General features: G+C 43.2%; 2 protein-coding genes across 6 annotated transcripts in view; both read right to left on the minus strand.

The window, feature by feature from the left end:
• tmc4 (transmembrane channel-like 4) overlaps positions 1 to 12,715 on the minus strand; it is a 28,011-nt gene extending 15,296 nt beyond the window's left edge. Inside the window, exons 1-2 of one of the 2 annotated variants that reach the window (XM_076971179.1) lie at positions 12,489 to 12,715; positions 5,866 to 6,037 (exon numbers count right to left, since the gene is read on the minus strand). In XM_076971179.1, the coding sequence (XP_076827294.1) occupies positions 5,866 to 6,037; positions 12,489 to 12,525 (209 nt within the window). In that variant the 5' untranslated portion in view covers positions 12,526 to 12,715. Of the gene's footprint in view, positions 1 to 5,865; positions 6,038 to 12,488 lie in introns of those variants that run through there. The other variant, XM_076971180.1, reaches the window with a different exon arrangement.
• A 474-nt stretch (positions 12,716 to 13,189) lies between these two features.
• mboat7 (membrane bound O-acyltransferase domain containing 7) lies at positions 13,190 to 26,814 on the minus strand. Of its 4 annotated transcripts, none has more exons than XM_076970565.1 (9): positions 26,556 to 26,814; positions 25,751 to 25,830; positions 25,423 to 25,552; positions 21,252 to 21,378; positions 20,938 to 21,094; positions 20,209 to 20,404; positions 16,772 to 16,924; positions 16,442 to 16,618; positions 13,190 to 15,486 (listed from the first exon to the last, which is right to left on the minus strand). In XM_076970565.1, exons 2-9 carry the CDS (start codon positions 25,824 to 25,826, stop codon positions 15,093 to 15,095), a joined length of 1,410 nt encoding a protein of 469 aa, XP_076826680.1. In that variant the 5' UTR covers positions 25,827 to 25,830; positions 26,556 to 26,814; the 3' UTR covers positions 13,190 to 15,092. The 4 variants fall into 4 exon arrangements, with proteins under 4 accessions (XP_076826680.1, XP_076826679.1, XP_076826678.1 ...); XM_076970564.1 differs by having other exon boundaries at positions 25,751 to 25,897; XM_076970563.1 differs by having other exon boundaries at positions 26,552 to 26,814.
• Positions 26,815 to 27,257: the final 443 nt, after the last annotated feature.

Raw genomic sequence — 27,257 nt, forward strand, 5'->3', positions numbered from 1 at the left:
GCATGTGTCAATCATTTTCGACTGCAGCCAATCAGATACTAGACTTTTGTTGTCAATCAATTTTTATTAAGCCAATTATCAGCCAGAGTTAGCTGTCAATAATTTTTTACTGCAGCCAATCATCTTAACAGATCTGCCAAAAGAAGTCGGAAACTGCACAGAGAAGCTCTTTAAACAGAAGTATATGCCGCTCTTACACAAAAGTAGCTGAATAAAAACATTAGAAGAGCCATGACTTTAGACATTTTAAAATCAAAGTTTAAAATACTTCTCACTTGTTTTTCTGGAACGGCACTTTAATGTTTTTTTTTCCTTTATTGCACGTATTGCATCATTTACATCATATATAGATATATATGTGGCGAGTGTAAATTGTTATCGGAGGGGAGGAGTAAATGGACACAAATTAAGTATTATATCGCGATCGATCGCCAAGTATAAACGCCTCCGCCGAGCAGAGCGTTGAGGAGCGATTTCGATTGGAGGATCGTGCTCTATTTTTTATTACTAATTTTTTTGCTGATGCTGGTCCAGCGTGTCGCGTGCCACTGATTATGCCTCGGTGTGCCAACGGTGGTCCGGGTGCCATAGGTTGCCGACCCCTGCCAAAGAGCATTTGAATATTAAAACCATTTTAAAACCAAGCAATACCCAAGACCTTTTACAGTGCCACATCATTACTGAACAAATATTAAACAATCATTGTAAAATAGTTTTTGAACCCTCACAGTAATCTTACAAAAGGATTAAAGATAAAACCTCTCCATCAATCTACAGTCAATAACAATGGGTTATTCAGACAATAGACGGTTTCATGAGCAACGTCACCAAAAAGATGCGCGCGCATTTTGGCAACGGAAGTGGAGATTTGTCCCATGGGACCACAGTGCAGATCCAAATTCTTTACCATATAAACAAGATAATAAACGTTACTATTTTCAAGCACTGTATGTATGTGTAGCAAGACATTATTGCACTATTATCCTCACACAATGATGATGCATATACGCAGGGATTTAGATTTAATTCGATCTTTCAAAATAAAAGTCTCTCAATAATAGCCGAATCTACTGTAAGTCTCTACGTCAGTCAGCTTAATAATCAAGATCGTATCAATTATATGAGCAAACTCACCCCGCCAACAGGAGAAATTCTTCCAGATCCTTACAAAATATTAGAATGGGAGGATGATTTGTCAAAATGGCCTCCAGTTCAGTGGCCAGATATCTTTACTTATTTGATTGAGAAACCTAGCGTTTACACTAAAGAGAAACTGCGCGCCTACAAGTCACTGGATGAAATGAGGTGATTATTTTGGTGAACATGCTACAATGATTAAAATTGTGCAAAAGAAAGTACAGAGACATATATTGTAGAAAAATATTTTATTTGTTACTGTACTCAGTTTAATAAACGTGGCAAATGAAATTATAAATCTCATATGTGTATATACAATAGACAATGCATATACAATGTGTCACGGTCACAGCTCCAGACCCTTCCCTGTGGGCGTGCTGCTACGTTGTCTGCGTGTCGTTATGTCCATGTATGTACTTCCGTGGGTGTGGGTTGTTTGTGAGCATGTTCGTAGTCGCACCTGTGCCTTGTCTCGAGATCACGAGGGTTTGTGTTATTCACCTATTTAATGTGCATTCGCGCAGTGTCTTGTGCTCGTCTTTGTCTAAAGTTCCGTGCCTGTGTGAGAGGTGTGTTGTCTGTTTGCACTCCGCACGGAGCTTCACGTGTTTGTTTGTTTTCATTAAACGTTCAGTGTTGCACAGTTGACGTTCGTCGTGCTTCATATTTCGAGCGTCACAGAAAGACGAGCCTCACAAAGAAAAGAATGCCAGGATACGCCACCCGTGCGCCGAAGGGGAAGAGAAGGAGCCGGCACCACCGCGGCTCTTCCCCAGTCCGACGCCGCGAAGCCCCTGTCAGCGAGCAGGAGATGAAGCAGGACCCCCTCTGTGCGTATATGCTCTGCTCAGCTCGAGAGTCGGATGACGCGGAGATGGCAGAACACTTCCGCCAATCCGCGGTGCGCATATGGGAGGAGAAACACCCCCCGCGTCCCTAGAGCCGCCACCTATTGCGGTGGGCAGCTGTGTGTCGAGGGAGGGGGAGATCAAGCCCCAGCGCGCGGCTTCTCCTGTGCGTGTGCCGGAGAGCGCAGAGGAGAGGAGAGACGAGGTGTTTTTCCAGGCGGCGTGGAGAGAAGGACTCTGCGCATTAATGCGCGAGACCACCCCCCTGGCTGAAACCGAAGAAGGCACAGAGGACCCGCTAGTGGTGTATGCGGGGATAGCGGATGCCAGCCCTCCCGAGGAGGAGTTCGGGAGGGAGGAAGAGGAGAAGGACGGAGGAGCCAGCTACTCTCCTTCGATTTACTCCGCACCAACAGTGTACTACGGTGAGGAGGAAGGAGAGGTCAGCCCCCCTCCATCGTTATACTCAGCCCCCACTGAGTGCTATGGGGAGGACGAGGGAGAAGTCAGCCCCACTCCGTCGGTGTGCTCTGACCCGTCGGGAGACGACGAGCAGGGCGAGGAGGACAGTGACGTCGGTTCTCCTCTGTCAGAGGGTCCTGTGCCCACCGCGCATTGCGGTGAGGAGAGCGAGGAGGACAGCCCCCCTCCGTCAGTGAGTTCGGATCCGACTATCTATAAGGGGAAAGGGAGCGGACCGGACAGTCCGCCCGCGTCAGAGAGTGGGGACTCCTTTGGGGAGGAGCCCATGGAGCACTCTCGGTGCGATACCCCCGCTCGGTCCATGGACTGGAGCGTGGCCGAGGAGGAGGAGCCGGCAATGGACACCACCCCTGATTCTGGATCCAGGGGAGGCTGGCCTGGCAGAGGAGGGGCTTCCTACGGGGGGTTCCCAGTGAGGGGTGAGGGGCGCCGGCCGGCTTACAGGGCGGCCAGCCCCTACGGCACTCCCGGAGAGAGGAACCGCGGACCTGGGACGAAGGTCGCCGCAAGACCCGCCGGTCGCACTACAAGTCGCGCTGCACCTAGCGCGGCCGCCAGAGGCGCTGCCCCCAAGCGGGCTACAAGTCGCGAGGCACCTCGCGCGTCCACCAGAGGTGCTGCCCCCAAGCGATCGACTGGTCGCGCTGCACCTCGCGCGTCCACCAAAGGTGCTGCCCCTAAGCGATCGACTGGTCGCGCTGAACCTCGCGCGTCCGCCAGAGGTGCGTCCCCCAAGCGGTCGACTAGTCGCGCTGCACCCAGCGCGTTCGCCAGCCGTGCGGCACGTAGCGGTGAGCGGGCGGAACAGGCGGGAGGAGATCCGCCTTCTGCAGCATCTCCAGCCCCCGGAGCTTTCTCACCGATACAGGCTTTGCCTAAGGCGGGAGGCCTGGCTCCGCTGATGAATGTCTGTGTACCTGTGTTTTTGTCAGTCCCAGTGTTTCTCCCTAATCCACTGTTCCCGTTTGTGCCCTTTGTGTTCAGTGTCCCTGTGTGCATGTTTGTGACTGTGCCATTGTTTAATGTATTCTCCCCTGTCTTCCCAGGGAGGGTGTTCTAGAGCTGTTCGCGGCGGTTCCCACCATTGGGGGAGACGGCTCTCGGAGGCTCGTGAACCCGGCGGCTCCGGACCTGCCCGTTGGTGTTGGTTCGGGGCTTTTCCAGCTACGCGGGAAGCTCCGGGAGTAGCGAGCCCCTGGTGGAGGGTTCTGTCATGGTCACAGCTCCGGACCCTTCCCTGTGGGCGTGCTGCTACGTTGTCTGCGTGTCGTTATGTCCATGTATGTACTTCCGTGGGTGTGGGTTGTTCGTGAGCATGTTCGTAGTCGCACCTGTGCCTTGTCTCGAGATCACGAGGGTTTGTGTTATTCACCTATTTAATGTGCGTTCGCGCAGTGTCTTGTGCTCGTCTTTGTCTAAAGTTTCGTGCCTGTGTGAGAGGTGTGTTGTCTGTTTGCACTCCGCACGGAGCTTCACATGTTTGTTTGTTTTCATTAAACGTTCAGTGTTGCACAGTTGACGTTCGTCGTGCTTCATATTTCGAGCGTCACACAATGTATGAAATACATACGTGAAATCCGAAAGTGCTTGCACTAGCTAGTTAGCAATAGCACTTCGGACAAGCCCATTTTTATTTTAAGCCCTCGCCGAGTAATTGACAGTTATAACCAGACGTCCTGAATTAAATAAATGTACGAAAATCCACCTGACCTAAAATGAAATGGGCGCTACAGACGCGGGCATTCTTTATGATGTCCTCTGTCCAGTCCACCCTGTTAATAGCCTGCAGCCACAGCAGTCTCCTATTGCTCTGAAATGGATGCGATCCAGATGGTATTCCATAAATCTTTAAACCTTTACCCGACGAATAACGGTTCGAACAGCCGTATACACAACAACCAGACATCTATTTTGAACAACATAAGGATAAGTCCATTTCTGCCACCGAGCTGTTGCACTTCGAGGGATCATTTCAAGAAAGTGAGAGGGATCATTGTGCATTCTCTGTCCCAACACCTGTGTTTCAAGGGGCGGGGCATACAAAATCTTGGGAGGGATCATTCCTGCCCAAACTATTTCATACCACATAGAGCACATATGTCAAAGTCAAGGCCCGCGGGCCAGATCCGACCCGCGAATTATTATTAATAATAATAATAATAATAATAATAATAATAATAATAATAATAATAATAATAATACAGTGCCTTTCTGGCACTCAAGGTCACCTTACATGGAGCAAAAAATATAAATAATACAGTAAAAACGGCAGATAGTAAAAATAAAATAAGATATAACAATAAAATGAATAAATGCCAGCCCATAGAGATCAGCAGTTATAAGTAGATTTAAAAAGATGAGTTTTGAGACCTGACTTAAAATGTATGATTGATTGAGAGTTTCTCAAGTCTGGTGGAAGAGCATTCCACAATCTAGGGGCGGAGCTACTGAACGCCCGACCGCCCATGGTGCTGAGGTGTGTAATGGGGACAGACAGGTGTGTAGAAGCAGACAATCTCAGTGATCGAGAGTGAGAGGTGATGTTAATAAGGTCTAATATATATGGAGGTGCGAGATTATGAATTGCTTTGAAATTGAGGAGAAGGATTTTGTATTGTATGTGTTGTGTAACTGGGAGCCAGTGTAGCTGTTGCAGAACAGGAGTGATGTAATGGAAGGATGGTGTTCTTGAAATAATACGCGCAGCAGAGTTTTGAACCATTTGAAGTTTGTTTAGTGATTTGAGGGGAAGACCAAAAAGAAGAGAATGCAACGGTAGCCCATGAAGTCACTGCAGCGCACACAAGCGGCGAGTGTCTGAGATAAAGTTTATAAGTTAAAACTTTAAACTGAGATAAAGTTTAAAGTCAGAGATAAAGTTTATTTATCTCTGATCCATATCTATGAGTTACTAGTTTGCTCTGGCGCCAACCACTGGCGTTCGATCTCGATATAATACTTAATTTGTGTCCATTTTACAGGCCGCCCGGTAACAACTTACGTTCACTAACCCAACCGTCAACAATTAACGTTCGCCACCCCCTCCAGGTTCAAATCTCACTCCAAGCGATCTTGAAAAGTTGGCAACCCTGAATAAATAGGTAAATAGATAATTAAAATGGACTACTAAATAGAGGAAACCATACATTTACTCCCTATTGCAATGTACTCACAAAAAAGCAAAAACACACCGCAACTTCCATCGCAATTTTTTTTGAAAAACACCCGCAACATCAAACATTTTAGCTCTCAACAATCACAAAAAAGGCCCGCAAAATCCTGGTGGGGCTGCCTAGTGGAGTGTAGAGTGGAGTACGGCGGTGTAAGTTGGACTTGGGTGAAGTTAGGTGATGTAAGGTGGAGTTTGGTGGAGTTAGATGGAAGTTATGTGGTGTACCGGATAGCTCTCTTCAGGCCCATGTGAAGCGGCAGCTCCCTGAGGTTGCAGGGCCGGTCTGAATCTTCACTCTCTTCAGGCTGGGTGCTCCAGTCAAACTGCGCTGTGGTCTCACTCGTCTTCACCACGGTCTGTGCTCGAGAGGCATGGGGACCATAGCAACCATCATAGCCTTGAGGGATTAACAGAGGAGCATGTAACATAACAGAACATGTTCCATATAGAACATGAAGAATATAGAACACGGGGAATATAGAACATAAAGAATATAGAACACGGGGAATATAGAACATGAATAATATAGAACATAAATAATATAGAACATGAAGAAAATAGAACATGAGGAATATAGAACATGAAGAATATAGAACACAGGGAATATAGAGCATGAAGAATATAGAACACAGGGAATATAGAACATGAATAATATAGAACATGAATAATATAGAACATGAAGAAAATAGAACATGAAGAATATAGAACATGAGGAATATAGAACATGTGTCACGGTGAGGCGGCCCCCTACCGGTCGCCTCCGTCCACAGCGGCTGTTGTTGTTGTTGTTGTTTTGTGACGTCATGTGCGTCCCTCAGGTGGGCAGAGCCCGTGATCCGTCTCACCTGAGGGTCGTTTGTTTGCCTATATATGTCTTGTCTCTGTACCAGTTGACCACTGGTCATTATATCCTTAATTTAGAGATATTGCACGGGGTTTTTGGTTTGCACACTTTCTATTAAACCATCCTTTTTCCCTGAGACTTGGCGTGATCGCTTCCTTTTTAGTTGCTCACCCCGCCCGTCACAACATGAAGAATATAGAACACAGGGAATATAGAATATGAAGAATATAGAATATGAAGAATATAGAACATGAAGAATATAGAACACTGGGAATATAGAACACTGGGAATATAGAACATGAAGAATATAGAACAGGAAGAATGTAAAACATGAAGAAGAATATAGAACATGAAGAATGTAGAACATGAAGAATATAGAACACAGGGAATATAGAATATGAAGAATATAGAATATGAAGAATATAGAACATGGGGAATATAGAACATGAAGAATATAGAACATGAATAATATAGAACACAGGGAATATAGAACATGAAGAATATAGAACATGAAGAATATAGAACAGGGAATATAGAACATGAATAATATAGAACACGGGGAATATGGAACATGAAAAATATAAAACACAGGGAATATAGAACATGAAGAATATAGAACATGGGGAATATAGAACACGGGGAATGTAGAACATGAAGAATATAGAACATGAAAAATGTAGAACACGAAGAATATAGAACATGAAGAATATAGAACAGGAAGAATGTAGAACATGAAGAATATAGAACATGAAAAATGTAGAACACGAAGAATATAGAACATGAAGAATGTAGAACATAAAGAATGTAGAACATGAAGAAGAATATAGAACATGAAGAATATAGAACAGGAAGAATGTAGAACATGAAGAAGAATATAGAACATGAAGAATATAGAACATGAAGAATATAGAACAGGAAGAATGTAGAACATGAAGAAGAATATAGAACATGAAGAATGTAGAACATGAATATAGAACATGAAGAAAATAGAACATGAATATAGAACATTAAGAATATAGAACATGAAGAAGGTAGAACATGAAGAAGGTAGAACATGAAGAATATAGAACATGAAGAATATAGAACATGAATATAGAACATGAAGAATATAGAACATGAAGAATATAGAACAGGAAGAAGAATAAAGAACATGAAGAATATAGAACATGAATATAGAACATGAAGAATGTAGAACATGAAGAATGTAAAACATGAAGAATATAGAACATGAATATAGAACATGAAGAATATAGAACATGAAGAATATAGAACAGGAAGAAGAATAAAGAACATGAAGAATATAGAACATGAATATAGAACATGAAGAATATAGAACATGAAGAATGTAGAACATGAAGAATGTAAAACATGAAGAATATAGAACATGAATATAGAACATTAAGAATATAGAACATGAAGAAGGTAGAACATGAAGAATATAGAACATGAATATAGAACATGAAGAATATAGAACATGAAGAAGAATAAAGAACATGAAGAAGAATAAAGAACATGAAGAATATAGAACATGAAGAAGAATAAAGAACATGAAGAATATAGAACATGAAGAATATAGAACAGGAAGAAGAATAAAGAACATGAAGAATATAGAACATGAATATAGAACATGAAGAATATAGAACATGAAGAATGTAGAACATGAAGAATGTAAAACATGAAGAATATAGAACATGAATATAGAACATTAAGAATATAGAACATGAAGAAGGTAGAACATGAAGAATATAGAACATGAATATAGAACATGAAGAATATAGAACATGAAGAAGAATAAAGAACATGAAGAAGAATAAAGAACATGAAGAATATAGAACATGAAGAAGAATAAAGAACATGAAGAAGAATAAAGAACATGAAGAATATAGAACATGAAGAAGAATAAAGAACATGAAGAATATAGAACATGAAGAATATAGAACAGGAAGAAGAATAAAGAACATGAAGAATATAGAACATGAATATAGAACATGAAGAATATAGAACATGAAGAATGTAGAACATGAAGAATGTAAAACATGAAGAATATAGAACATGAATATAGAACATTAAGAATATAGAACATGAAGAAGAATATAGAACATGAAGAATGTAGAACATGAATATAGAACATGAAGAAAATAGAACATGAATATAGAACATTAAGAATATAGAACATGAAGAAGGTAGAACATGAAGAAGGTAGAACATGAAGAATATAGAACATGAAGAATATAGAACATGAATATAGAACATGAAGAATATAGAACATGAAGAATATAGAACAGGAAGAAGAATAAAGAACATGAAGAATATAGAACATGAATATAGAACATGAAGAATGTAGAACATGAAGAAGAATATAGAACATGAAGAATGTAGAACATGAATATAGAACATGAAGAAAATAGAACATGAATATAGAACATTAAGAATATAGAACATGAAGAAGGTAGAACATGAAGAAGGTAGAACATGAAGAATATAGAACATGAAGAATATAGAACATGAATATAGAACATGAAGAATATAGAACATGAAGAATATAGAACAGGAAGAAGAATAAAGAACATGAAGAATATAGAACATGAATATAGAACATGAAGAATATAGAACATGAAGAATGTAGAACATGAAGAATGTAAAACATGAAGAATATAGAACATGAATATAGAACATGAAGAATATAGAACATGAAGAATATAGAACAGGAAGAAGAATAAAGAACATGAAGAATATAGAACATGAATATAGAACATGAAGAATATAGAACATGAAGAATGTAGAACATGAAGAATGTAAAACATGAAGAATATAGAACATGAATATAGAACATTAAGAATATAGAACATGAAGAAGGTAGAACATGAAGAATACAGAACATGAATATAGAACATGAAGAATATAGAACAGGAAGAAGAATAAAGAACATGAAGAATATAGAACATGAATATAGAACATGAAGAATATAGAACATGAAGAATGTAAAACATGAAGAATATAGAACATGAATATAGAACATTAAGAATATAGAACATGAAGAATGTAGAACATGAATATAGAACATGAAGAATATAGAACATGAAGAATGTAGAACATGAAGAATGTAGAACATGAAGAATATAGAACATGAATATAGAACACGGGGAATATAGAACATGAAGAATATAGAACATGAATATAGAACACGGGGAATATAGAACATGAAGAATATAGAAAATGAAGAATGTAGAACATGAAGAATGTAGAACATGAAGAATATAGAACATGAATATAGAACACGGGGAATATAGAACATGAAGGATATAGAACATGAATATAGAACACGGGGAATATGGAACATGAAGAATATAGAAAATGAAGAATGTAGAACATGAAGAAGGTAGAACATGAAGAATATAGAACATGAAGAATATAGAACAGGAAGAAGAATAAAGAACATGAAGAATATAGAACATGAATATAGAACATGAAGAATATAGAACATGAAGAATGTAGAACATGAAGAATGTAAAACATGAAGAATATAGAACATGAATATAGAACATTAAGAATATAGAACATGAAGAAGAATATAGAACATGAAGAATGTAGAACATGAATATAGAACATGAAGAAAATAGAACATGAATATAGAACATTAAGAATATAGAACATGAAGAAGGTAGAACATGAAGAAGGTAGAACATGAAGAATATAGAACATGAAGAATATAGAACATGAATATAGAACATGAAGAATATAGAACATGAAGAATATAGAACAGGAAGAAGAATAAAGAACATGAAGAATATAGAACATGAATATAGAACATGAAGAATGTAGAACATGAAGAAGAATATAGAACATGAAGAATGTAGAACATGAATATAGAACATGAAGAAAATAGAACATGAATATAGAACATTAAGAATATAGAACATGAAGAAGGTAGAACATGAAGAAGGTAGAACATGAAGAATATAGAACATGAAGAATATAGAACATGAATATAGAACATGAAGAATATAGAACATGAAGAATATAGAACAGGAAGAAGAATAAAGAACATGAAGCATATAGAACATGAATATAGAACATGAAGAATATAGAACATGAAGAATGTAGAACATGAAGAATGTAAAACATGAAGAATATAGAACATGAATATAGAACATGAAGAATATAGAACATGAAGAATATAGAACAGGAAGAAGAATAAAGAACATGAAGAATATAGAACATGAATATAGAACATGAAGAATATAGAACATGAAGAATGTAGAACATGAAGAATGTAAAACATGAAGAATATAGAACATGAATATAGAACATTAAGAATATAGAACATGAAGAAGGTAGAACATGAAGAATACAGAACATGAATATAGAACATGAAGAATATAGAACAGGAAGAAGAATAAAGAACATGAAGAATATAGAACATGAATATAGAACATGAAGAATATAGAACATGAAGAATGTAAAACATGAAGAATATAGAACATGAATATAGAACATTAAGAATATAGAACATGAAGAATGTAGAACATGAATATAGAACATGAAGAATATAGAACATGAAGAATGTAGAACATGAAGAATGTAGAACATGAAGAATATAGAACATGAATATAGAACACGGGGAATATAGAACATGAAGAATATAGAACATGAATATAGAACACGGGGAATATAGAACATGAAGAATATAGAAAATGAAGAATGTAGAACATGAAGAATGTAGAACATGAAGAATATAGAACATGAATATAGAACACGGGGAATATAGAACATGAAGGATATAGAACATGAATATAGAACACGGGGAATATGGAACATGAAGAATATAGAAAATGAAGAATGTAGAACATGAAGAAGGTAGAACATGAAGAATATAGAACATGAATATAGAACACGGGGAATATGGAACATGAAGAATATAGAAAATGAAGAATGTAGAACATGAAGAAGGTAGAACATGAAGAATATAGAACATGAATATAGAACACGGGGAATATAGAACATGAAGGATATAGAAAATGAAGAATGTAGAACATGAAGAATATAGAACATGAAGGATATAGAACATGAATATAGAACACGGGGAATATGGAACATGAAGAATATAGAAAATGAAGAATGTAGAACATGAAGAATATAGAACATGAAGGATATAGAACATGAATATAGAACACGGGGAATATAGAACATGAAGAATGTAGAACATGAAGAATATAGAACATGAATATAGAACATGAAGAATATAGAACATGAAGAATGTAGAACATGAAGAAGGTAGAACATGAAGAATATAGAACATGAAGAATATAGAACATGAATATAGAACATGAAGAATATAGAACACGGGGAATATAGAACATGAAGAATATAGAACACGGGGAATATAGAACATGAAGAATATACAACATGGATAATGTAGAACATGAGGAAATGTATATATCAGCTGTGCCAGCAATGTGCTTCCATAGCAACAAATGGCAATCCAAACAGACATATAGTTTATAAGGCACCAGTGTAACATTCTGCCTGAGACTGAAGACGCCATATTCAGGACTATAAATAAATGTAAACCCTGTTTCACTAGCTCTGCTGCCCCTTCCTGCCCTTACACCAGCAACTTCAAGGGATCCTAGGAGCCCATATTTCCCTGCACAACCAAAGCTCAATTTATATAGCACTTTTTTTACATGTCGACACAAAGCAGCTTTACAAGTGAATAGGTTCAGACCCTTAATGAACAAGCCAGGGGTGACAGAGGCACGGAAAAACTCCCTAGGTGGGAATTAGGAAGAAACCTTGGGAATCAAAAGTGAACCCATCCTCCATTGGGTGACCCATCTAATAGCAGTTCATATAGTCCATACTTCATAGTGCTATTTCTAGGCTGAGTCCCCTTGCACCTCCCTTCACACACGAGTCCGCCACTGCTTAACCTGGATCAATGATGTCATCCCCTAGAACAATTCCATCTTATTTGACTGCAGATCGGCCCCATCACACTTACCTGCTGTGTGTGTGTCCTGGAGTTCTTTCAGCTCCATCTCAACAGCCCTACTATCTCAAACCAGAGAAATACAGCAGGCGCAGCAGCTACAAAACAGGGACTCATACGTCATCTGCCTGAAACAACTGCAGTTTAGCTAAATCTTCATGGCAGTGGGTCAGAAACAAGTGTGTGTTTCTCGAGGACGTACTCGTGCCTGAACTTTGAGCTCAAGGGAAATACCCTTAGAAACACTTCCTGTACACAACTGATCCAAGCCTGCCTATTGTGATGCTATAGGTGTCTGCTTTCAGGAAGGGTTGAAAATTAATCTGCTCTGGTTGACAGTCTACAGTATTGACGTGGTCCTAGATAGTGTAACCCTGTCTGGTGTAGTTCTGGGTGGTGTAGTTCTGAGTGGTGTAACCATGTCTGGTATACTTCTATCACCCTTGGAGGTCCAGAGGTTAACTAATCCGCCATGAATAACAGATTAGCAAGATGTGGTCCTGGGTGGTGCAATCCTTGCTAGTCTAACCGTGTGTGCTGTAGCCGGTTACCCTGGAGACAAAGTAAAAAGCAGTTAAAGTTGTGTGCATGTGTGTTGTTGGTAGTTTCAGCACTGTGTTCAACATATAGATCAGAACATATAGATATACATATAGATCTGTCCATGGTGTTAGTGATTCACTGCTTGAATGAGTCATGGATACCGGCAGGTATAAAGTTACATCATTTCCTCCAAACGTTTATTGATTTGCATACCAATGTGTGCAGTTTATACACACACACACACACGTGCAAGAAGGTGAGACACAAGAACCTGGAGCCCAGGTAAGAAATTAGCATGTTTTAACCACTCCCAAACACCAGTGACACGGGACTGGCAGGACACATAACCAATTCCAAGATCTCTTAATTATTTTGTGCTAAAATACAATGATGAACACATTGAAAAACTGTGATGATACAGAAACACATGATGCCAGGAGTGTTCCCTGGGTGCACATTATTAACCCGTCTTTATACTGTAAACACTGTTGCACAGGGCTCTCAAGTTTAGAATTCATTTCAGAGTGAGATCTTGTCAGGGTAAGATTTGAACCTGGTAGTGGCGGCGAATGTTAGTTGTTGAGTGGGGGGGTGGCGAACGTAAGTTGTATATCGCGATCGATCGCCAGTGGAGGGCGATATAAATATGGATCAGAGGTAAATAAACTAGATTTTTTTTCGGCGTGTGAAATCAGAAGTGTGGCGTGTGAAGACGGTCAAATGCGTGTGTCACACGCTCAATGCGTGAGACTTGAGAACACTGCTGTTGCATTAAGAGATAATATTACGGCCATATGAAGAGAAAAGATAATACCATTAGAGTTTGAAAACACATCCACTGGGTGACAATCAAACAGCACCAGGCACTACAATTCTAAAACAGTACATACAGTGAATTACTGGATCACGTTCAGAATAACCAGAACAGAATCAGCCACACATGGTGTTTGATTGGTCTCATCTGCATCACATGATTAATGACGGTCGACACCCATTTAATGACACTGTGGGGGTACAGACCTACAGTGAGATGTCACTCAGAAGAAAGCACAGAAACAGAAGAGCTTACAAAGCAACAAACAAAAATCAGAAAAAAACCCACTTATAAGATGGAATGATCACAGATGATTGATGGTGTTTCAAATCATGATGTAGTTTTAGGAAAATGAGCATGAAGGTATTCAGCTGATCATCTCCACATTCATGAACCCTAACCCTAATGTAGCTGGACCAATCAGAACCCTAACCCTAATGTAGCTGGACCAATCAGAACCCTAACCCTAATGTATCTGGACCCATAATATATCTAATATACTTTTCTCTTACAAACTCAAGTTCACAAAATGGTCCGTATGGTCATTGAGCATTTAACCTTCAGGTTGGAAGAGATCTGAACAGATCAGTCAGCCAACTCAGATTCAGGATTCAGAAAAACATAAGGACTCAGTAGGGACTGGCCACGTAGTAGGAAAATAATTATTTTGGACCCCAACTTGCTCCAAGAAGTGGAAAACTGCAAAATTAGCACATCAGCAACAAAATGACACTCCTCAACCGCTGGACTGTTCTGAGATGTGAAAACTGCAACGGAGCCATTGTCTGGCTCAATGGCGCCCCCTATCTTCAAGATGCAGAATGGGCCCTGTAAGAGAAATTACTGTGAAAAAAACAATGAAATGACACAATGACAATACATACATGAGCAGGATGGAGATTATAGCAATAAAAACAACAATAATGCCATAATAGACTCAAATCTAAAGTCCTGCTAATCTGGCGCTTAATCTGAAAGTGTCACAAGAATAAACATTCATAAAGATGGACTATAAATCTCAAAATGCTGCACAATTGGGCAAAAAAAAGGCAAGTCAAACAGGAGCTTTTAGCTATTAGTACATTATGTTCTGGTAACAGTACTAAATTGCTCTGTCACACCAATACTGACAAGCGCTAACAACAGATCAACAGCACCTGCTGGCTGCCACAGAGCAGTGCATGTTGGGATATGTAGTTCCTATCCTGTATAAACAACAGCTTATCCAGCACCAGCACAACAGACGCTGTTATGGGCCTTTATTCCATTTTATCTGTCACGAGCTCCGCCCCCTTCACAGTCTCCCCCTCCTTTGTTCCCTTCGCCGCCTTGCCAGCTCCGCCCACTACTCGGCCAATGGCGAGGCAGAGCAGTGCGATGATGTGGATGACAAAGTAGATGGAGCTCCAGTAGTTCAGGGTGTCGCCAGCCTTCAGCAGCACAAAGCCCATGCACATGTAGTCATACGCCCTCATCTTGAGGAACCAGTGCACCCAGTCGAAGGCCTGCTGACCCGCCGGGCCGAGCCGGCACCGCACTGATGCCTCCATGGCCGTTTCAGCGGCGATGCACAGTGGGATGGTGAGGAAGGAGAGGTAGTATCCTGCATGGAGTCCGTGCCAGTAAGCACTGACCAACATGGTCCACCCAGCCCTGAGAAAGACAGGGAGAGGGGTTGAAACAGCGTTTGGGTGGGGCTGCGTTACCTCAGGATATACGCTCTGAATGGTGTACGTGTGTGTGTTACCTCAGGATATACGCTCTGAATGGTGTGAGTGTGTTACCTCAGGATATACGCTCTGAATGGTGTACGTGTGTGTGTTACCTCAGGATATACGCTCTGAATGGTGTGAGTGTGTTACCTCAGGATATACGCTCTGAATGGTGTACGTGTGTGTGTTACCTCAGGATATACGCTCTGAATGGTGTGAGTGTGTTACCTCAGGATATACGCTCTGAATGGTGTACGTGTGTGTGTTACCTCAGGATATACGCTCTGAATGGTGTACGTGTGTGCGTTACCTCAGGATATACGCTCTGAATGGTGTGTGTGTGTTACCTCAGGATATACGCTCTGAATGGTGTACGTGTGAGTGTGTTACCTCAGGATATACGCTCTGAATGGTGTAAGTGTGTGTGTTACCTCAGGATATACGCTCTGAATGGTGTACGTGTGTGTGTTACCTCAGGATATACGGTCTGAATGGTGTACGTGTGTGTGTTACCTCAGGATATACGCTCTGAATGGTGTACGTGTGTGTGTTACCTCAGGATATACGCTCTGAATGGTGTGTGTGTGTGTGTGTGTGTGTGTGTGTGTGTGTTACCTCAGGATATACGCTCTGAATGGTGTATGTGTGTGCGTTACCTCAGGATATACGCTTGGAATGGTGCGTTGGGGTAGATGTAGTGTGTGTGTGTGTGTGTGTGTGTGTGTGTGTGTGTGTATTACCTCAGGGCGTATGCTCTTAACGGTGCGTTGGGGTAGATGTAGTGTGTGTGTGTGTGTGTGTGTGTGTGTGTGTGTGTGTGTGTGTGTGTTACCTCAGGGCGTACGCTCTGAACGGTGTGTTGGGGTAGATGTAGTGTGTGTGTGTGTGTGTGTTACCTCAGGGCGTACGCTCTGAACGGTGCGTTGGGGTAGATGTAGTGATGTAGCCACCACTGCACAGTCATGTTCCAGTAGCGCATGCCGTGTCTCACTTTAACACAGAAGTCCGTGTTGTAGCAGTCGATATTCTGGATGGTCTTGAAGTCGTACTCCACCTGGGCACCTGGAGGAGGACTGAAGGAGAACATCCCTACAGCATCACACTCACCGACCCCAACACACTCCAGCCCACACGCCTCCGGCACAACACAGTCATCAGCTGTAAAGGTCTGAACAAGCCACCAGTTCCTCTCAGAGACTGGGAGGACCTGATTAAAGCCAGCTCACCTGTACTGAACGCTGGGTCCGCCTCCGGGCTTGGACAGCGCCCCCTGTGGGTAGCAACCCAGTCCTGCACTGATACAACCTGCCTCTGCCCCACACCAAGCAGCATAGAACCTCATCCGGAAGACGAAGAAGATCACAACCATGTAGAAGAACCTGAATGAGTACACACGGAACACATGAACACGGAACACGGAACACATGCACATAGAACACATGTTCCTCATTCGCACACACACTACACACGGTGTCCTCATTCGCACACACACACTACACACGGTGTCCTCATTCGCACACACACTACACACGGTGTCCACATTCGCACACACACTACACACGGTGTCCACATTCGCACACACACTACACACGGTGTCCACATTCGCACACACACTACACACGGTGTCCTCATTCGCACACACACTACACACGGTGTCCACATTCGCACACACACTACACACGGTGTCCACATTCGCACACACACTACACACCATACCTGTCAAGTTTTGTATTTAAAAATATGGGACATTTCCCGTATATGACGTCATTGCCTAATTTGCATAATCGGTTATTTGCATATAGCTGCAATCAAGGCTGTAGGAGAGACGAAAACATCTTTGGAGTGGCAAAAAGTGAAGGAAAAAACACCCCAAATATGTTTTGTGACTAAACCCGCGAGTTTTCAATTGTTATTTTTTTTTAAGCATTTATGTGCCGCGCCAAACAGAATTCTGTCACTAGCCTCGCGAGAACTGTCACCTGCAGTAGTCTGGGTGGCAGTACCACCTGCAGTGGTCTGGGTGACAGTTCCACCTGCAGTGGTCTGGGTGACAGTTCCACCTGCAGTGGTCTGGGTGACAGTTCCACCTGCAGTGGTCTGGGTGACAGTTCCACCTGCAGTGGTCTGGGTGACAGTTCCACCTGCAGTGGTCTGGGTGGCAGTTCCACCTGCAGTGGTCTGGGTGGCAGCTCCACCTGCAGTAGTCTGGGTGTCAGTTCCACCTGCAGTGGTCTGGGTGACAGTTCCACCTGCAGTGGTCTGGGTGGCAGTTCCACCTGCAGTAGTCTGGGTGGCAGTTCCACCTGCAGTGGTCTGGGTGGCAGTTCCACCTGCAGTAGTCTGGGTGGCAGTTCCACCTGCAGTGGTCTGGGTGGCAGTTCCACCTGCAGTAGTCTGGGTGGCAGTTCCACCTGCAGTGGTCTGGGTGACAGTTCCACCTGCAGTAGTCTGGGTGGCAGTTCCACCTGCAGTGGTCTGGGTGACAGTTCCACCTGCAGTAGTCTGGGTGACAGTTCCACCTGCAGTGGTCTGGGTGACAGTTCCACCTGCAGTAGTCTGGGTGGCAGTTCCACCTGCAGTAGTCTGGGTGACAGTTCCACCTGCAGTGGTCTGGGTGACAGTTCCACCTGCAGTAGTCTGGGTGGCAGTTCCACCTGCAGTAGTCTGGGTGACAGTTCCACCTGCAGTAGTCTGGGTGGCAGTTCCACCTGCAGTAGTCTGGGTGACAGTTCCACCTGCAGTAGTCTGGGTGGCAGTTCCACCTGCAGTAGTCTGGGTGACAGTTCCACCTGCAGTAGTCTGGGTGGCAGTTCCACCTGCAGTAGTCTGGGTGGCAGTTCCACCTGCAGTGGTCTGGGTGGCAGTTCCACCTGCAGTGGTCTGGGTGGCAGTTCCAGCTGCAGTAGTCTGGGTGTCAGCTCCACCTGCAGTGGTCTGGGTAGCAGTTCTCGCGAGGCTAGTGACAGAATTCTGTTTGGAGCGGCACATGAATGCTTTAAAAAAAAATTAAAATTGAAAACTGAAAATACGGGAAAATAAAAATACGGACTTTCCCGGCCAAAACGGGACACTTGACAGGTATGCTACACACGGTGGCCACATTCGCACACACTACACACGTTGGCCACATTCGCATACACACACTCACTACACACTCCCTATGTCTTTTATATGTGTGAATGACAGAGGTGGGGACTCGAGTCACATGACTTGGACTCGAGTCAGACTCGAGTCATTAATATTAAGACTTTTGACTTGACTTGAAAAAATATTCAGAGACTTAGACTTGACTTGGACTTTTACACCAATAACTTGGGACTTGAATTGGCCTTGAACCTGTTTACTTGCAAAGACTTGATTTTTTTTACCCCAAATCTAAATTTTAAAACGCATATTAATATTTATAAAGTGCGCCCCATTAATTTAATTTCCGTCCTTCTGACGCAGACCAGTCCTCTGCTTTTCCACACTCTGTACGTGTGTGTGTGCGTGAGCTGCAGCACAACCAATCAAATGGGGGGGTTGGCGAACGTAAATTTTTACCGGGCGGGGTGTAAAATGGACACAAGTTAAGTATTATATCGCGATCGATCGATCGCCAGTGGTTGGTGCCAGGGCAAACTAGTAACTCATTGAATCATAGATGTGGATCAGAGGTAAATAAACTAGATTTTTTTCCGGCGTGAGAAATCGGATGTGTGGCGTGAGAGCGTGTGAAGACGGACAAATGCGTGTGTCTCATGCTCAGCACGTGAGGTTTGGCAACCCTGGGTTCTGTATCTGAACTCGGGGAAGAGAGCCTCTCTCTGTCACCATCATAATATCCAGTTCTATCTCAGCATGGATTGTGTATTTGAAGACATCTACGTCGAGAAAAAAATATATTGACAAAAGTGGAGCGAGTTTTCAGCTATTGGGGACATCATTCTACGGCCTCATCGTGCACAAATGACATACAGACTTTTGGCCAGTTTGGTCTTTTGCAAATGCAATGCAGAATAGTTTACTGAAATGTCTAAAGTTGCAGATTCCTGTTAATTGTTCAGTTATTATATTTTTTTGTCTTGTGTCACTCACACATGTTCTCCAAGAAACCAGATAAGAGAAGAGAGGGAAAAATGCTGTTATGGTTCTTTGTATTGTACTGTGAAAATATCAGCACTTTTTATTTGAACATGGAGTTCTACTTATGACTTTTTCACAGAATATTTATTTCTGGAAAATTGTAGTTTAAAGTATGAATATTTTTGCAGCTAATTTTAACAAATTGAACTGTGCAATAAAGAGGTGTAATTTTAATTTTTTTTATACTTCGTGTTTTCAGTTGCACATGTTTTATCAAGATTTGAGGAGAATACAGATTTAAATTACAGATTTAAAGATTTTAAAGAACGCATGTCTATTATTTACATTTAAAATATACCTGCAACATTGGTAAAAAAAAAAAAAAAAGACTCGAAAGGACTTGAAATTCCAAGTTTCAGACTTGGGACTTGACTTGACTGTTGCCTGTCTTGACTCGAGACTTGACTTGACTTGAGTGTCTTTGCTTGAGACTTGACTCGGGACTTGAGGATAAAGACTTGGACTTACTTGAGACTTGCAAAACACTGACTTGGTCCCACCTCTGGTGAATGAGCCGTGTCAAGTGACAGAAACACACCTGAAGAAGTAGTTGTGCTCCTGGAAGTCATCTGTGCGGACGTAGGAGAGGGGGAAGAGTGCGTTGGCGGAGAGGAAGAGAACTCCGTAGACAGGCACCATCTTCAACCGCTGGAGACAGGGCTGCTTACCCGGCAGAGAGCGAGAGTCTGGCTGCACCAGCCAGTCTGTGAAGGTCTGGTAGCGGAAGAAGGGACCTGACAGACAGCATCACAAAGAAGAGATGTGGAGAGAGATGGAGAGATGGGGAGGGAGAGAGAGGGAGAGGAGAGAGGGAGAGAGAGAGGAAGAGGAGAGAGAGGGAGAGAGGAAGACAGGAAGAAAATGCAGAATGAGGGGTGGTGTGATAAAGTCACAGTGTTATGATATGCAGGTAAATGGAGGGTTGTTACAGGGTGGGTGGGGGGTAATAGAACACATGTGAGTGGTTGGAGATGAAGGCGTGGACACAGCACACAATGTAAACATGAAAAAGCACAAAAAGGAGTGAGGGTGAGTTCCAGGGTAGAAGAGAGGGGTGGAATGAGAGTGCCGCGTGAACGGAGGGCAGAAACGATACACATGTTGGGTTAAGGGAGAGAGAGGACCCTCACGGTACTGAGCTAGCACCAGAGGAAAGCAGGAGGCTCAGACAGACAGTTACAGTGCATGCCAGAGACACCACGATGCACACACCCTCTCATCAGTTACACACAAACCAGCCCCCACCCCTGAACATCAGGCACAATACCTGTCATAATGCCAACGTAGCAGTAGCTATAGGATATGACATCATAAAGGGAGGGCTCATGGGAGAGTGGACCAGTCGCTGGGGACTTGGAGAAGGTGCTCACATCCTCTCTCTTCTCAGCATGGTAACTGTGAACCTCATTGGCTAAACTTACCATCTGTTAAATAAGAAAAGCTCATATAGGAAAAGGAAAAGTCCTCAAAGTTACAGTTGATGTTTCTCAGACCCAAAAAGCCAAGAGCAGAGTGGGGTACAGCCAGGAGTCTACTGGCCCACGCAGCGTTACCATAACAACATGGCTTGCTGGCTTGTACCTTCAGGGTGAGCAGGAGCTGGATGGCGTTGGCGAAGGGAGTGGGCGGAGCCAAGCCGAACCACGGCGCCAGTCTGAAGAAGAGCAGGTAGAGGAAGGACCATCCTAGGGAGAGCGCAGGAGCCGTCCTGCACACCATCACAGAGCACCAGAGGATGAAGAACGGGACAAGTGTGAGGAAGAAACTCTCCACCACACACCACCCACCACACACCATCTACCACACACCACCCACCACACACCATCTACCACACACCACCCACCACACACCATCTACCACACACCATCTACCACACACCACCCACCACACACCATCTACCACACACCACCCACCACACACCATCTACCACACACCACCCACCACACACCATCTACCACACACCATCTACCACACACCACCCACCACACACCATCTACCACACACCATGATCACCCACTACCCACCATCCACCACACACCATGATCACCCACCATCCACCACACACCATGATCACCCACCACCCACCATACATCATCCACCACACACCATGATCACCCACCACACACCATCTACCACACACCACCCACCACACACCATCTACCACACACCATGATCACCCACTACCCACCATCCACCACACATCATCCACCACACACCATGATCACCCACCATCCACCACACACCATGATCACCCACCACCCACCATACATCATCCACCACACACCATGATCACCCACCACACACCATCTACCACACACCACCCACCACACACCATCTACCACACACCATCTACCACACACCATGATCACCCACTACCCACCATCCACCACACACCACCCACCACACACCATCTACCACACACCATGATCACCCACTACCCACCATACACCACACACCATGATCACCCACCACCCACCACACACCATCCACCATCTACCACACACCACACACCATGATCACCCACCACCCACCATCTACCACACACCATCTACCACACACCACACACCATCTACCACACACCATGATCACCCACTACCCACCATACACCACACATCATCCACCACACACCATGATCACCCACCATCCACCACACACCATGATCACCCACCACCCACCATACATCATCCACCACACACCATGATCACCCACCACACACCATCCACCACACACCACCCAGCACACACCATGATCATCCACCACACACCACCAACCACACACCATCCACCACACACCATCCACCACCTACCACACACCATCCACCACCTACCACACACCACCCACCATCCACCACACACCATCCACCACACACCATCCACCACACACCATCCACCACACACCACCCACCACCTACCACACACCATCCACCACCTACCACACACCACCCAGGACACACCACCCACCACCTACCACACACCATCCACCACACACCATCCACCACCTACCACACACCACCCAGGACACACCACACACCATCCACCACCTACCACACACCATCCACCACCTACCACACACCACCCAGGAGACACCACACACCATCCACCACCTACCACACACCACCTACCACACACCACCCATGACACATCACACACCACGCACCATCCACCACCTACCACACACCATCCACCACACACCACCTACCACACAACGCACACCACCCACGACACATCACACACCATCCACCACACTACACACCATCCACCATGATTACACACCACACACCAACACCCACACACCATCACTAAAGACCCACTTATATAGCAAATGCTTGACATGCACTGTTTCTAGACAATTTACTGTACTACAAAGTGACTCTACTACACAGTGGCTGTACTACACAGTGACACTACTACACAGTGGCTGTACTACACTGTGACACTACTACACAGTGGCTGTACTACACAGTGACTATTACACAGTGGCTGTACTACACAGTGGCTGTACTACACAGTGACTCTACTACACAGTGACTATTACACAGTGGCTGTACTACACAGTGGCTGTACTACACAGTGACTACTACACAGTTACTGTACTACACAGTGACACTACTACACAGTGACACTACTACACAGTGACACTACTACACAGTGACTATTACACAGTGACACTACTACACAGTGACACTACTACACAGTGACTATTACACAGTGACACTACTACACAGTGACACTACTACACAGTGACACTACTACACAGTGACTATTACACAGTGACTAATACACAGTGACACTACTACACAGTGACACTACTACACAGTGACACTACTACACAGTGGCTGTACTACACAGTGACTATTACACAGTGGCTGTACTACACAGTGACTACTTCTACACAGTGGCTGTGTGCCACCATCCACCACACACCATCCACCACGATCACCCACCACACACCACGATCATCCACCACACACCATCCACACACATAGTACAGTGACTCTACTACACAGTGGCTGTACTACACAGTGACACTACTACACAGTGGCTGTACTACACAGTGGCTGTACTACACAGTGACACTACTACACAGTGGCTGTACTACACAGTGACACTACTACACAGTGACTATTACACAGTGACACTACTACACAGTGGCTGTACTACACAGTGGCTGTACTACACAGTGGCTATTACACAGTGGTTGTACTACACAGTGACACTACTACACAGTGACTACTACACAGTGGCTGTACTACACAGTGACACTACTACACAGTGACACTACTACACAGTGACACTACTACACAGTGGCTGTACTACACAGTGGCTGTACTACACAGTGGCTGTACTACACAGTGACACTACTACACAGTGGCTGTACTACACAGTGACTATTACACAGTGACTATTACACAGTGGCTGTACTACACAGTGGCTGTACTACACAGTGACTACTTCTACACAGTGGCTGTGTGCCACCATCCACCATGATCACCCACCACGATCATCCACCACACACCATCCACACACATAGTACAGTGACTCTACTACACAGTGGCTGTACTACACAGTGACACTACTACACAGTGGCTGTACTACACAGTGGCTGTACTACACAGTGACTATTACACAGTGGCTGTACTACACAGTGACACTACTACACAGTGGCTGTACTACACACTGACTATTACACAGTGGCTGTACTACACAGTGACTACTACACAGTGGCTGTACTACACAGTGATTACTACACAGTGGCTGTACTACACAGTGACTAATACACAGTGACTAATACACAGTGACTCTACTACACAGTGGCTGTACTACACAGTGACACTACTACACAGTGACTATTACACAGTGACTACTACACAATGACTATTACACAGTGACACTACTACACAGTGACACTACTACACAGTGGCTGTACTACACAGTGACTATTACACAGTGGCTGTACTACACAGTGGCTGTACTACACAGTGGCTGTACTACACAGTGACTAATACACAGTGACTAATACACAGTGACACTACTACACAGTGACACTACTACACAGTGACACTACTACACAGTGACTATTACACAATGACTATTACACAATGACTATTACACAATGACTACTACACAGTGACACTACTACACAGTGACACTACTACACAGTGACTAATACACAGTGACTAATACACAGTGACTAATACACAGTGACACTACTACACAGTGACTAATACACAATGACTATTACACAGTGACACTACTACACAGTGGCTGTACTACACAGTGACACTACTACACAGTGACTACTACACAGTGGCTGTACTACACAGTGGCTGTACTACACAGTGACTACTACACAGTGGCTCTACTACACAGTGGCTCTACTACACAGTGGCTCTACTACACAGTGGCTGTACTACACAGTGGCTGTACTACACAGTGGCTCTACTACACAGTGACTACTACACAGTGACTGTGTGCCACCATCCACCACACACCATCCACCATGATCACCCACCACACACCACGATCATCCACCACACACCATCCACACACATAGTACAGTGACTCTACTACACAGTGGCTGTACTACACAGTGGTCCTGGGTTCTCTTCAGTTTCAGTGCTTCTTTTAAGATTCATTAGTGATATTTAACAGACACCCTCACACGCTATGCAACAGCACTTGTACAAGCCCATCTGTGGATGTTTGTGCAGCTCTCGTGTGGAACTGTGTGACATGTGCAGGTTCACACTCACCTCCAGCTGAATTTGATAATTAGCCATGTTCCTAGAACTGTGCACAGTGAGTGTAGCGTGTGGATCCCACAGGTTGCCACCGTAACAGCAAAGCCCAGAATCAGCGCTGCCCCTTGCTTCTCTGTTGGACCTGTTGGCCAGTATGCAGTCATAGGGTTAGAATTTAGTACTTAGGGTTCAGCACTTAAGGTTAGGGGTTAGGCTTAAGGTTTAGTCACAAACTACTAGCTGTGTCAAACTGTTTACATTTGTAACTGTTAGTCCTACATTTTTCAGTATTGTGTTGTTGACCATTTGTAGTACTGTGATGTTGACATCTGTAGCTTACTCAGATAACGGAAAAGGAATCCGATGGGCACCGACAGTGCCAGGACTCCCAGGTACACCAGCTCATCCGGTGACATTTCTCTGATCACACAAACAAATGACCGTGTTGGGAAGAGCTGAGAAGGTTTTCCCACCTTTCTTCAGCTCCCTAAAATAGAAACTACAGCTTAAATTCCTTATGAGGCTATTGTGGAAGACCTGGCTATCCCATCAGTTATTTGGCGTCCCTTTTGTAGTAGTGTAACTATATTTAATAAATCAGCGTTCCAAAATTAGATATTATCTAGGTATCTAGTTATCTAGGTGTCTAGTTATCTAGGCGTCTAGTTGTCTATGTGTTTAGTTATCTAGGTGTCTAGTTGTGTAGTTATCTAGATATCTAGGTGTCTAATTGTCTATGTGTTTAGTTATCTAGGTGTCTAGTTATCTAGTTATCTAGTAGATAACTAGACACCTAGATAACTAGACACCTAGATAACTAGACACAGATAACTAGACACATATACACATAGACGACTAAACACCTAGATAATTAAGACACCTAGATAACTAGACACATATACACATAGACGACTAAACACCTAGATAATTAAGATAACTAGACACCTAGATAATTAAGACACCTAGATAACTAGACACTTAGTCAACAAGATAACTAGACACATAGCTAGCTAACGTTAACTAGCCAACACAGCCCGTACTGCACAGAACGGGAAACTTGAAACTACAAGCTATCTATCGATGTTATATTTTTGGAGTAAACGCTAAAACCGCATATTTAAATATGTAATATTACACTTACATACAGCGGGATGGTGGTGTTGGTGTGTCGGGCGTCGTGCGCTTGTTATCCGGGTCACGACTTCCTACTACCGCATGTTGGTGAGGATATAAGGGACAGAGGGCGAGGCGGCCACACGCCTAACCTGGACCCGTAATACATGAGACCTGCAGCTCTACTCCGTAGAGCAGCAACATTGTCTTGCCAATGGGTCATTTAAACTCTGAATACATGGTTGGAGTTATCGTAAGATGAACAGCCCCGCTTGATACTGTAATAATATCAACCTGCAATCCCGTTAGCGGCCACCAGAGGGGGCAGTGTGTAAATGATTTAACGTTGCAGGTTTCCGTTCAAACATGTTACGCGAATTTACGATATTTCGGCAGAAAATGCTGATTAAGTAGTCATAACCTAATACTAGTGCTATGTGAAGAAACCTTAGATGACTTTGTCAACTTTTAGATGACTTAAACAAAATTAAGTGATTCGGTCTTGCGGTTGATATTAAAAACTTTCACCTTGTACTAGCTTAAAATCTTGTTTACGATATTTGCATTTTTATTCAAATTCTGGGCTTTTACCCATTCCATTCAGTTTTATTTTGTTTTCTGCAAAATTCTGTGGGGTTTCATAAACATTCATTCATTCATTCATTCATTTATACATTAGCTAACGTACGTTCTTTTTTCACATGAGCTAACATGTACATATGTCTTTTATACAT

Source organism: Brachyhypopomus gauderio, chromosome 13 (assembly GCF_052324685.1).
Source record: "Brachyhypopomus gauderio isolate BG-103 chromosome 13, BGAUD_0.2, whole genome shotgun sequence".
Lineage (NCBI taxonomy): Eukaryota > Metazoa > Chordata > Actinopteri > Gymnotiformes > Hypopomidae > Brachyhypopomus > Brachyhypopomus gauderio.

Excerpts from the sequence above, each read along its gene's own strand:
- mboat7 (XM_076970565.1), bottom strand. The coding sequence starts at position 25,826 with ATGTCACCGGATGAGCTGGTGTACCTGGGAGTCCTGGCACTGTCGGTG. Across the intron at positions 21,095-21,251 it reads AGCTCCTGCTCACCCTGAAG|ATGGTAAGTTTAGCCAATGA; the intron begins GTACAAGCCAGC and ends CTTATTTAACAG. Across the intron at positions 16,619-16,771 it reads GGACCCAGCGTTCAGTACAG|TCCTCCTCCAGGTGCCCAGG; the intron begins GTGAGCTGGCTT and ends GTTCTCCTTCAG.